Source organism: Orcinus orca, chromosome 11 (assembly GCF_937001465.1).
Source record: "Orcinus orca chromosome 11, mOrcOrc1.1, whole genome shotgun sequence".
Lineage (NCBI taxonomy): Eukaryota > Metazoa > Chordata > Mammalia > Artiodactyla > Delphinidae > Orcinus > Orcinus orca.
The window spans coordinates 18,973,966-18,988,203 of NC_064569.1; the positions used below are offsets into that span (position 1 = coordinate 18,973,966).

General features: G+C 34.9%; 1 protein-coding gene across 12 annotated transcripts in view; it reads right to left on the minus strand.

The window, feature by feature from the left end:
• The window catches only part of SOX5 (SRY-box transcription factor 5), a 992,020-nt gene that overhangs the window by 70,223 nt on the left and 907,559 nt on the right, over positions 1-14,238 (minus strand). For 11 of the 12 annotated variants that reach the window (XM_033430324.2, XM_033430322.2, XM_033430323.2 and 8 more), the window contains one exon: positions 4,562-4,708. The exons of the other annotated variant lie outside the window; for it this stretch is intronic. In XM_033430324.2, the coding sequence (XP_033286215.1) occupies positions 4,562-4,708 (147 nt within the window). The remainder of the gene's footprint in view (positions 1-4,561; positions 4,709-14,238) is intronic. 12 annotated transcript variants of the gene reach the window in all.

Here is a 14,238-nt window from a genome sequence, read left to right on the forward strand (position 1 = left end):
ACCTTTGCAATAGCAAAACACTTAAAATGTGAAGTTCAGGTGGTTAGCACATCTATGACATATGAGGATTTCCTGACAACATGGAAATTATAAGCTTATTCGTTACCAACAATTGCGTGAGTTGTATGTGAAACCAGGTAAAAATACTCCTCCTCCTAAGATAACTATTTTAAGGCTGATATTGATTCTGTTATTTTTAAAAGAAATAATTTATTCTTACCAAACAAATATTATCAAGAGATCAATTACTATCACAAAAGAAAGGCTATCTAGGTTTTTTTAAAAAGATTGCAGCAAACAATGCAGAAAACCATTAAAATAAAGAAGTATGTGATGCAAAAATGAAAGTCACTGAATAAATTGTGTCCATTCTGTGGCAGAACGCTAAACTATAAACAAATCAATTTAAACATTTGTTAAGGGATATAAGCAGATTCAGAGCAGCAATATTGTCTATGGGATTCAAGGACCAATACTGCTACACAAGACTTTAAATAATTTTCCTTAATATGAGAAATAGAATTCTTCCTAAAATTTCCTTTAAACTTGATCTCTTGTACACATAAGTTCAAGATTTCAAAGTTTTTTTTTATCAATATTTAGCTATAAACTCAGCTGTGAGGATATGCATGAGCTAGGAGAATATCCCTGAAGAACTAAATATTAAAAAAATTAGTCCTGGAGTAGGATCCAGAGGGGAAAAAATTAAATAAGTGCTAAAGAGACAAGTGTACATGCATTAAGAAAGATGTTATGTAACACCTGAGAAATTTTTAAAACCTGCTGATAGCCTTAATTTTTCAACCTTTGGCAAAATATATTATAAAAACAAATTCTTGTCTCTGTGCATAATATAATCAAGGCATAAAAAATAAGGAAAAGTTAAGCAATGACAATATGTCAGGCATTAATGAAAACAGTTCAAAACAGTAAGTTTAAAGACATCTAATTCAACCAGCAATGCTATCCAAGTTCTCCAATGCAGAGTTTGAAGAGAGCAGATTTCTTTTTGTGTTTTCACGTTTATGGTACACACTTCCTGTCTGCAGTTTTTAGAAGGTTACTGTGAGTCCTCTAAAGGTTTCTTTATCATTTACTATTATAAATAATTATGTTCCTAAGTGGCAGTTCAAAGCTCAGTACAGCACTCGTACAACACCACGGAAAGATCAGGTGACCTTTCTCCAATTCTCCTCTCTCCGGTGCTGAGGACAGACAAAGTGATATGTCTGTCATACGCCATTACCATTAGAACAGAATCTTGTTCTTTTATTACAACTGAACTCCGCCAGATTTCTCAGCAGGAATGCTAAGTGAAATCAATGTCTTGGATTTCCAGGCTGAGCTTGGAGGTCACAGCCACTCTATCATTTCTCAGCATTATCCTTTCTAGTGCACACACAACCCCCTCAAGCCTCCAACTGGCACACAGCAGATTGAAAACAGCATGCATCAGAGGACTCATGCTGTACAATTTTACAGTCTTTTGGAGCCCCTTCCCTTTGATTCCCCCCTTCCATTTTTTGCAAATTGCAAATAAGTTTTGTTTGTGTCCTTCTCTGGAGTTGTGAGTCAAAGGCAAATCTAGGAAGAAGGGCAGGCAAGAAAACCCAGAGAAAACGGTTGATTTTTGACAGCTGTCAATAAGATCATTTTCCTTACATCATCACCTAGATGTGGCTTACGATTCTATTCTTCTATTGAAAGTACAATAAAGGTACTTTCAACATAAATCATCAGTTTGGCTTATGCCAGGTAGGTAGGCAGATAACACAAAGCTAAATAAAATAATTCTATTGTATAGTAAGACAGACATGAAAATCCATCAATAAAACACACAGAAAATGTCCCCAGGACACTAAGAATTGATTGTTTCAAAAAATATATATAATAATAAACGATAACAATTATATATAACTAAAATGGCTTTGTGAAGGCAAAATGTTTATTATACCACGTATAAATGTCAATTCCAGCCTCTAAGAAACTAAATTCATGTATTGAAATGGGACCTCTTTATTTATTGTTGCTTGTATCTTTTTAGCTATGTTCTTCATTAAAATGACAACAGTAATATTTATTGGTCTGGCTATTTTTAACCCACTAAACTTTACTGCTGAGCTAAAATACCAAGCACATTTAAGACACCTTTTCTGACAATAAGAATGGTGGCAGACAGTGTGCTAGAAGACAACGAGCAAAGAAAAGACGTATTTTTATTAAATCGTGGCTGTTTCTTAAAAAGGGGCACTTTATTCTGGGTTAAACTTTTTATGTATTTTATAATAACTGTAGGTGGGAAAAAATACAACATCTTAAACTTTATATGATAGAAAATTCATGAAGGCTAATTTTCCAAAAGTGAAATTTAGCGATAAACTATAAATACATTTTTAAAATTAAGTATAATCATAGCTTATAGAAACACAATCCACTTTTTTACTAGTACTAAATAAATGGAGGTGTTTAAAACCATAGAATATGGGAGAATTCTAACATTACTGAAATAATCTCTGCATCCAGTCCGTGGAGTTCTATGAATGTCTGGAACCATATAGCTCATAAAGCAGTGTCCTAATCTTGGCCAACTTTCAGTCACTTTTACATTTGCCATGCTTACCTAAGAAAGTATTGTAGCAAGTGCTCAATAAACATTTGAATGTATGAATGAATGCATGAACAAATAAACAGATGCATAAATGGATGAGGCTGACATCAAAAGCTTCATGATTATTTGAGTTAAGTCATTTGGGGAGAAGATATTAACGATAAAAAGTAATTCTAGGAACCAGGAAAAACCCATTAGTCCTTTACAAGTGAACTATATACTATAAAATCATAAGATGAAACGTCCTAATGTAAAGCGTCATTATAAAACATGATGTGAAATCACATTAATAAGTCATGGGAAAAAACCCAGAATGATACCTCACATAGTTACTTGTGTGTGGCAATGACTATGCTGCTACAGCTATTTATTCTTCTCAGTGTTAGCCTGTACATGTAATACATTGAAACTGCTGGTCCATGGAGACGCCAAAACATCACTGCTTTAAAATTAAATTATATTTAATAAATGTTATAATTATTACCAAGTTTTAAAAACATATGTTCTGCTGTGATCATGAAGAAAAGCAGACCAGGCCTTAGGTATACATCAAGCACAGAACATGCAAGGTCCATTACACAGCAGAAAGAGCTCTTAAAAGTGGCTTATGCATGTTTCCTAATATCACAGTAGTAAGTACAATGTTTTGCACTATACATTTGCACATGTTGCTGGTGAGGTCTAAGGTCCTTGTCCAGGTTCAGTTACAATTCCAGACGTATTTATATCTTACTATATAAAAATTGACTTGGAGGTTTTGGGGAGATAGAGGCTGGAGGACACTTTCCCAATCCATCTCTTCTCTTTCCCAATTTCTACTCTGGATTAATACACTGACTGTGAAAAGCACCTGCCAGGGCACTAAGGAAGGAGTAAAAAAATTCTTGGATTGTTTTTATCTTTTGCAATACTTTCTAATTTTTTTCTCTGTGTATTTTTTCAACCGTTGTGACTACTCTTAGCCTATTATTCTTTAGATATTTCAACATGAATTCATGAAACGAAGAGCAGAAGCAATTTTCTAGGTAATTCAGCAAAAGACAAAACAGTATTATTTTGGGGGTAAATTAACTGTTATCAGTTTTCTACTTAATATTTTCTAATTGTTAGAAAATGTGTGATTATTTCCCTGATTAACGTCAGGAAAAATTATTTTATGGTTACTCTTTTTACTTTTTCCACAGAAAGTTTAATATATTCATATACTATCATCTAGGTAAGATCTTAAAAATCACAAAGAAATTCAAATTAATTTTTCTGCTTCTCTCTTCTTCTGAGCCAAGAAACAAATTACCTGAAACTCTCCTGATCCTTTTCTACATTCTCTCAGGAAATGTTTCTTTAGCTCTAAAAACAAAACTATTTCTAAACAGTCTTACTTTTAATACTAGTATTATCTTCTTATCTGTACACGATCATCTCATTGGCTGAATAATACATCGAAAATTATGTCTATACTATACCTCGTAATAATAGTTATTGATATTTATATAAAACATTTTCTGTATGCACTAATCATACTCATATATTAAGGTGTATTTCAGTTGCCCCTTCGGGAAACTCTTCCCAGATCTCTCACTGAAGGTAATAATCTCTTTGTCCTAATAACTTCCAATGCACTTTATCTGCAACTCCTTCTAAGACTTTGTATCGTAGAGGATGGGTATCTGTTTTATAAGACTGTAAAATTCTTGATGACAGCACACCTATCTTACAAATATTTGTGTCACTCACATTTCCTACTATAAATGCATGTTTGTTGAATAAACGAGTGACTAAATGTAGGTATGCAAATTTATAGGGACACCTTCCTTACTGATCCTACTAGACTATTATTTCCTTGGAGATCTAGAGTTTAGCCCAGTTGCTGGCACATAATAGATATTCAATAAATATCACTGAATGAAAAGTACACTCTAAATGTCAAAACATGTAGTTTCTTCAAAAGGGTACCTTGCTTTTGGGTGGTGGGCTGTTTGTGCTCTTGTCTGTGTGAATGCTGGTAGGAGATACAGCAGCACCAAGGTTGCCTTGGGGTATGCCTGGGAGCTTTCCTCCTGGAGATACCTGCATTGCAGCTAGCTGGGCAGCATATAACTGCTACAGAAGAGAGAGAGAGAGAGAGAGAGAGAGAGAGAGAGAGAGAGAGGGAGAGAGAAAAAATAAGGACTGAGTAATAAAATAAATGCACCTCTCAGAAAATACCTATAATAAGATGTGGTATTTTTCCAATTGGGTCTTTTTGTTTGTGCCCTGGAATATTTAAAGAAAGACACTGTCACCTCAACTGTCATGACTTACTTCTCAGGGGAGAAATGACAGATATAACACATAAGGAATTTTAGTTTCAGTATATACAGGGACTGAAAACAAGTAACAGTCATCTGTATTTACTCTTTGCCAACATCAGTGGAGGAAAAGTATATCATACTATATGGTTAATACCTTTATTTTAACCATTTAAAAATTTACACGGTGTGTTACAAAAGAATGAAGCTTCATACACCAAGTAATTTTCTTACTATCCATATGGGTTCAAGCCCTGTATGTTTCCTTTCTTTGACTTGCTGAAAAGGGCACCTGTAACATTTTTTTCTGATTATTAGCTGTGTAGAAATACAAAAAAGCCACTGGGAGGGAATGGAAGGGGACTATTTGAAGAACATTATCGGGTCAGTCTACCTCAGTTGATAAAAGTTAACTGGATGCTTGCCAGAATGCCACTTTACTTCATGATATATAAACACAGACAAACTTGAGATAATCTTGAGGATTAGGGTTTTAAGGAATACTATCTAAAGCACACACTCTTCGACTAAACCATCACATAGTAATTCTTATTAAATAACCAATAAAATTTCTTCAACAAATCAATTTAATAATAAGGGAAAATTTTACTTGATGATGATGGCCGTATCATGTAGTATCTTAAAACATGGAGGTTGCTTTAGATTCAAATAGTCATATCAAATGTTTAGATTAATACTCTTTCATCTCCATTTAGCATTTTGTGAAAATCTGATTGAAGAAGCAATTATTTATATATACATATACAAATATTAATAAATAAATGTATAGATATACACACATATATATACATATATATGTGTGTATATATATTTAAAATACAACCCAATTTCTTATTTCTCTTTTGTCTTAAGATTTCATGGATAGCATTTACTATGCAAGCTAGAACTTCCATAATAAAAAGACTGATGTTAAAGAAAAAAGCTCTCAAGGAAAAGTGCTGTGAAATAGTTCTCTGGATTATCTTGGTTTTTCTCTGAAAGGGAAATTTCAGAGAAAATTTCTGCTCAGGATAAGCCAGAGACTCTGAGAAGTTGGGTCTCTCTATAAATGAAATAATGAAGACTGGCATTTATATACATGAAAATACATTTACATTTTTCAGAGTTTCTAGATGCTTTGTTCTAAATGAAAACAGGACATTAAAATTATAGCTTATTGTTTTATGTCAACTAATGCAAGATACATTCCAGACAAAAGAAACACCAGAGAAGTATATTTATACTATCAGTAATGACTGTCCCACCCCCAAAATTTTTTTGGCATGCATTAGAATTACGTTATTTCTTACCCCAATCAGAAAGAATAAGATTTAATTCATAAGTCTTTAACAGATTACATAAAAAGTAAAAGGATATGATGTCAAATATGATGAGTGGGAGTGTACCATTTTCAAAGTATCAGAAATGATGCATTTCCCACACTTGGGTTAAAAACCTGTGTCTTAAATTCTGCAATTCACAAAGTAACTTCTTCCATCATCATCCTGAACTGTTTATGAAGCCATTAAGAAAATAACCAATAACCCAGGATATCACTTCGCAAATTAAAGCTTTTTCCAGTGTACTGAATTTTAAAATATATGTATTTTAAAATACTGGCTGGATAACTATTTTACATATTGTAAATTTCACACTATACTGTATATTATATCCTTGTCTTTAAAAATGATTCCAGTGCCTATTATTCCTAGAAGGTAACAACACATGTTTCTGGTTTAGTATACACAAAATATAAAATTGTTCCATAATTACTAAAGATGACATGGGAAATTTTAACCTCTGTAGCTAAAAGGAAAAATGTGAACAAAATAGTTATTCAAAATTTGAATTTGATTATTAAAAAATTATTTCAAAATATTGAAAAAATATTGACTATTTGTATTAATTAGATAATTAAATAGATGGACCAGTCACTCATAAAAGGTAATTAAATGTTTAAACATAAATCACTATAGATTCACAACTTCCAAAGAAGTATTAGAACTACTATTAGAAATAGAAGTATAAACATGTTCCCAAAGACTTTAATGAATTTAAAGGTAGGAAATGGTATATACTTGGAATTAAAAAAAATCATACATGTTCTTCCTTCATTCAAATAAATGCATTATTTTAACCTTTTAAATATGAAATTAAGGTTTACCTCAGTTAAATTATCCTAAAAAATTCCTTTGAGTAGAAAAGAAGATAAATTTGGAAAATACATGGGCCCATTTAAATACATATTTTTACTAGAACAGTATACTAATAACTGGTATTTTTACAAAACACAGAGAGTTAAAGTAATTAATGATGAAAAAGTCATAATCTTATTCCTCATTCAGTATGGCTAACATTAAGTAGCACTTCAATGCCCCAATCTCGCATATCCCTTTCCTCATATTTGGCTTTCTCTATGCAAAGAGTTGATATATAGACCTACTTTTCCCCAACTGTGTTTAACTTTCCACTATTTCCAGATCATTACATTTCCCACCACACATATCTGATCTTCCTAGTTTGCCAAGGTTTGGAAGTAGGAAAGATCTATTTTCAATACATTTTAATTTGTGTCAAATATATGTGTTCCTTAAATTTACATTATATTACAGAAGCATAAAAAGGCCTCAAGTCTCAGAGAATCTAACATACTTTGGGTCTGCACAGGCTCCAGACCCACAGGCTCAGCGGCCATGGCTCACGGGCCCAGCCGCTCCACGGCATGTGGGATCTTCCCAGACCGGGACACGAACCCGTGTCCCTTGCATCGGCAGGCGGACTCTCAACCACTGCGCCACCAGGGAAGCCCCCTAGAGTAGTCGTTTTTATAGAGACATAAAGAGCGGTGGTTCCCAGGAGCTGGGGGTCGGGTGGGGAGACGGGAAGGGATGTAACTGCTTAATAGGTACAGAATTTCAATTTGGGGAGATGAAAAAGTTCTGGAGGTGGATGCTGATGATGTTTGCACAACAATGTGAATGTACTCAATGCCAATGAACTGTACATTTAAAAATGGTTAAGATGGCAAATTCTATGTTATGCGTATTTTCGCCTACACACACAAAAATGATGTGGAGGGCAGATGTGAATTTCGATTCCTGCTCTCCTTGGTGTTTTAAGACTAGACCCACAGCCTGTGCTCCTGTTCTTACCCCCAGCTCCATTCAAGAGAAGATGAATGGTTTTGCCCTAGATGGGATACCTTTCTTGGCTGTGACTATCTTCTAAAGCGTTGCTAAGGTGGGGCCCAGCTGCAGCCCTGCTAGATAGGCGTCTTCAAGGAAGTTGTAAGAGAAAGTTAGAATGGAGAGATAGTCCAGGTAAGTGAACATAACATGCAAAGTCATAAAGTTAACTTTTAAATCCACCAACAAAATATATTTAAGTATTTAAGGTTTTCCTATACACCATAGAGGGAACTTTTAAGAGAAACTTTCCTCTTCCCTTTTTAAAATAAAAGTACACACTCCTTCTACTTCCCCTGGGTTAGATGTGAGGCTATCTTCTTTTGCAGTCAACACTACTGGGGCAGGGCTGGAGGAGACTGAAGAAAAAGAGATCTGGCTTCTTCCATTTAGCATGTTTTTGAGGTTCCTCCATGTTGTAGCACGTATAAGTAGTCTGTTCCATTATATTGCTGAATGGTACTCATTTGTATTGATACACCATATTTGTTTATCCATTTATCCAGTTGATGGACATTTTGTTTGTTTCCAATTTTAGGCTATTATGAATAGTCCTGCTATGAATGTTCCAGTACAAGTCTTTGTGTGTTTTCATCTCTCTTGGCTACCCAATTCCTAGGATTGGATTTTGCTAGGTCTTATGGTAAGTTAATGTTTACTTTTTCAAGGTACTGCCAAACTTTCTAAAGAACCTTTCTGCATTCCCACTAGCAGTGTATTATCATCAATACTTGGTATTGTCTGTCTTTCGATCATAACTATTCTAGTAGAAGTGAAGTGGTATCTCATTGTGGTTTTAATTTGCATTTCCCTAATGACTGATGACATTGAGCATCTTTTCATGTGCTTACTAGCCATTTCTATGTCTTCTTTGGTAAAATGTCTATTCCAATCTTTTGCTCTTCTAAGAAATCAGGTTATTTTGTTGTTGAGTTGTAAGAGTTCTGGACATCTGAATTCAATTTTAAAGAGTAAAACCTATCAGAGAGACTGTGAGGGTCCAGTTTAATAGCAGTGTATAGCTATTATCAAAAGGTCCATAATGATAAACAATATAATGACAATAATAAGTACCAGAAATAAACATATTTTCCTCTTATATAATTTTTATATACTTACACAATAATTTAAAAATTTTTTAACTTTGAAAAATCCTAGTAGAGAAGTACAATACCGATTGTAAAGGACCCTGCACTCTTTGTACCCATCAAGGAACACTAGCATATCAAAGTGAGCTCTGAAAGCTGATGACTTTTTTTAACCACTAAGGGGACTGCTGGAAGAAACGGAGACTAGACGGAGTTGACAGACAGCTCTAAAGACTGAGACTCTTCGTGAAGTCTGTGTTGAGGGTGAAAGGCTTGGGGAAGAAGGGAGTAGATGGTTAGAGCTCTCTTCTACACTCCTTGGTGGTATGTAAGTGGGGTGGGGGCTGGAGGGAGTGAAGCATTTCTCCTGTTGCTTCCCCAGATCTCCCGGAGACCATGGGAGAAAGTGATTGGGAGAATCACAGGTGCCGGAGGAATTTGGGAGGCATTTGCAGTTCATCTCCCATCCGGCATTGCAATTGAAGAGTTATTCTCAAGGGAGCAAAGGGAATGATAGTCTGGGTATAGCAGGGACTGGAGTCACTTGGAGAAACAAGTTCAAGTAAGTACATGCAATGTGGAAGATCCAGGATCTTGTGTATTTGGACACAATTCCTAAGGAAACCTGAGGAAAAGAAAGAAACATATCAAACTGAAAGAGTAAGTAAATTCAGACCTAGTACAGATTTGTGGAAATGAAGGATAACTAATGGTATACCGATGGTGCATAATTTTAAAAAAGAACCATCCGGAGCTGTTGGAATGTAAGAGTTTCAATAGCAGGTTAAGCAAGGGAATGACTTGAGTGGATAAAGTCTCCGAAAGGCTGGGTGGTCAGCGGACACACAGAGATGAGTTCAGGATTGCAGGAAGACAAGCCAAAAGGGGAAAACAATTGTCATCCACTTCAGAAAGGAATGTTTTGCCTTTAGAGAAAACTGGTGAGCCACTTGTAGGACCTGCCTGAGGAAATATGGGGCTGCCTGCTAGGGCCTCCAAGGCAGAAACTACTGCTATTATGACCCACATCTCCTTAAATACATCACTCCTGGGTGATATGTCTTGGCAAAGTTATAATACAAAAGTAAAATATTATGTCTGGCTATAGTGTGGTTTTACTATTAAAAAGCTATAGTAAATACATGTACAAAAGTGATATTATCTATGTAAAGCTGCCATCACCAAATATTAATAATACATAGACAATCTTTATTATTTTATTCCAAATTCAGATCCACTCAGTGTGATACTTGGAATACGGAGCTATCAGAGAGGGATGTAGTGTTGAGAGGGTGTGAACACGGCATCCTGCTAAAAATTAAAGAATACATTTGAACTTATTTAAACCTGAAGACCTTTTTCACAGGTATGATGCTCTCATGCTGTTTCTGTCACACTGCAGATACTGAAGCATATAAATAAGAAACACTTCAAATGAAATAGATTTTAAAGGGCTTTCTTCATTTTATTACACACCAATAAACCTTGAATAGCTAGAAAAACATTTTGACTTTTATAATTGAAGCAGTTCCTTAAAGGACCAGATATATTTGCGAGAGTCATACAAGAAAACACCAACTGAGAGTTTTTCTCTCTCTCTTTCTCACTCCTTCCTCGTTTTTTCTACTCCACAAGCCATCTTCATATACTGCACAGTAATCCATTACAATATGTTCCAACATCTGCCTCCCCATATGATGTATGACCTATTCGATTGACCCTTTTTATGCCACTCCAGACTTGCTGTTCATTACTGTGGGAGGATGAATACTCTGCAGCTATTCCTGAGGTCACCAACAAGTAAGTACACCTCCATTTGGCAAGGTAAGGAGGACACTGGCTGGAAAGCTCTTCAAATCTTTTCTAGATCAGTGACTCTACTCCTATCTTTAATTAGTTTAACTTATGGGAATAAAACACTGCTGAAATTCCTTTCAAAGTAACAATAAGCACAGAAATGCTTGTTTACTGGGGGAAAAAAAAATCTTTTGCTACCAAGAATTCATTATTAAATATAGAAAAGCTGAGTATTATCAGAAAGAATTTTAAAGCAAACACTTATCTTTGGCTAAGTTCATAAGTGTGAAATCATTGTTCGTGTTATCTCCATAGGTTGGGGGGGAGGGTGTATAACAGTAATCAAAACATTAAAAACACTGAGGATTTTAACTCAAAACAAAAAGTAAATGAGTGTTAGTTCACATTAAATCAGACTATATATGTTATTTTGTATATTATAAAAAACAGACTCACTTCCAGAATGCATACTTGCTGAATGCTTAAAAATACTTGGCGTATTTGGGAGAGGAAGTGCAATATCTATGATTTCCTCAGTGACTATGATGCACCACCCACTTTGCTATTAGTCTTTATGCTATTTCAGGGATCACCATAACAATTCTGTGTGTTCAGTGGGGAGGGTGAAAGCTCATAAATTGCCCGAGGTTAAGTAACTAGTAGTGTTAGGAGTCTGAGTATCCCTTAAAATTCTCTTTTCTATTACGTACCACATAAACTTACCATATGCGTAGCAATGTTACAGTGTAAAGGTGCTTTCCAAACTTCAACTTTCCATGATGAATTTATCTCCCTCTACCCCGCTGGGATTCCCCTACCTGCTGGCCACTGGTAATAAGGTTTTTCCTAAGCTCTGAGTCAAAGATAGTTTCCAAGACCCGGGGTTAAAGGCTTCAAGAGTAAAAAACTTCTTTAATCTCTAGCGACAGAACTCTACTTTCCCTGAAAAACGCGCACAACCATTAAAGATTTTTTTTTTCTTTAGTTGTACTGCTAGTACTAATAGACAGCACATGTGATGGGTTAAATTTAAAAAGACTTCTTCCTATGGATTTCCCCCTTATGTTTTCCTTCATTTCTTTCATTGTAAACCATTAAGATTAAGGAAATATTGCATATTAAGTAGTGTTGGTTATTTGAGTCCATAACATTAAGATGAATTAATCTCAATTTCAAGAGAAATTGGATACAGAACGATAACGGCAGCAGCAAAAATAATCATAGTAGCTAGAGTTTACTGTGTGCCAGGCCCAGGCCATATCTCTCTGAACCTTCTCAACAACCTTAGGAAATACATTATTATTTTGTGGAGGAGGACACTAAAGCACAGAGAAAGAAAAAGTCATTTGTCCGAAGTCACACAGGTAAGCTGAGGTTAAAATCCAAGTCTTTTAAATAGAGTTTATAACTCTTAACCTCTATGCCTTATGAAGTTCTTTTCCGGTCATTCTGATATAGTAGTAGGGTCCGGGGCTTTGGAGCAAAGAGATGAATAAGCCTGGGGAGGGCAATTTTAATAGTACTTCTGACAGAGACTGGGCTCTTCTGATAGTAACTACATTACTGCAGATGTAGGCCAGGAAGGAATTGAGAAGTACCCGAGAACATTTTTCCTAGCATTTTCATCCTCCTCCTTCCACTTGGCCACTGCCAGTAAATATTGTCTCAGTTTGGTTTTCTTCTCAACTCATGGTGCTGGGAAAACATTTAAGAGAGAGCTATAATATGGTCAGACAGACCAGGAAAGGCTTCCCTATAAATATGATTAGTTAGAAATCAGAAGGATGAGATGATGTAACTACATACATGGAGCAGGAAGGAGTATTGGCAGACGAACCTTGTGGTAGAAGAGAACAAGACAAATACAGGGCCTTGGAAGGTCAGTGAGGCTCCAGTGTACTGTGAGAGGTGTTTGGAAAGGTAGGTGGGAAGCTAGAACAGTTCAAAAAGAGGAATGATGTAACAAGATTTGCATTTCCACAAGGTTAGTCTCGGTATACAATAATATGAAGAACTGATTGGAAGGATTTGGTTCACCTATAACCCACTTTTACCTAGAATGATGTTGACCTAATCACTTTTTTTTACATGATTTAAAATTGATTCAAAATCAATTATAGAATAAATCTGGATATAAAATTTTCAACATTTTGAGTCTCATCCTTATTTAAATATTTGCTCTTTTCCATGTAATTTATACTAAGAATTTAATTATATTTTAAAAACTGTATTTTGCTTCAATTCCTTGATTTTTCTAGACCATTTAAAAAAATATAAGAAAAACATATTTAAAATTGGCTACTATTTGCACTACCCAAATCACATATTACTCTTAAATCAATTAAAATAACAAAAATACACCTGGCATTTAGAGTGTATTTCGAATTTCATTAGCTCCTCTGATCACAAAAGCCTTCCTTTTCAATTGTGCAGGACACATTTCTCATATATCATCAAAGTAGTTCACAGAAATGATCAGTTGTAACTCCTGTTTTCCTGACTTAAATTGATCGATTCATTCAATATTTATTTATTTGGGCACCTATTATGCCCCAAGCACTATTCTAGACACTTAGAACACATCAATGAACAGAGATCTCTGCCTTAATGAAAAGAATTTTAATGTTTTTCCCCAAGAAAAATTATAAGACTTAAATCTTCTGTTATATCTGTCCAGTAGTTATCTAATATTTCTCCATATGACACTATATATTACTTATGATTATAATTGGTAATTTATATATCCCTGATTCTTAACATTTTAAAATATTGTCTTTGAAAGAACTGAAGTCATTCTTAAAAGTAATGATTGAGAGATACATGCTACAACACTGATGAGCCCTGAAAACATTATACTAAGTGAGATCAGCCAGACACAAAAGGATGGATATTGTATGCTTCACTTATGTGAGGCACACAGAGTAGGCAAATTCATAGAGACAGAAAGTGGAATAGAAGTTACCAGGGGCTGAGGCAAGGCGGGGGGGAATGGGGAATGGGGAGTTATTATTTAATGGGTACAGAGTTTCCAGGGGATGATTAAAAAGTTCTGGAAATAAATATTGTTGGTGGGTATACAACACTGTGAAGGAATTTAATGTTACTGAATTGTATACTTAAAAATGGTTAAAATGATTCATTTTACTGTTCTCTATATTTTACCACAAAAAAAGTATATGATTAAGTGGGCAATAGAAAAATTGCTATATTCCAGTACCACATTAAGCTTCATTTCTTTAAAACAATTTTTCTCCTAATTTGTTCACATGTGT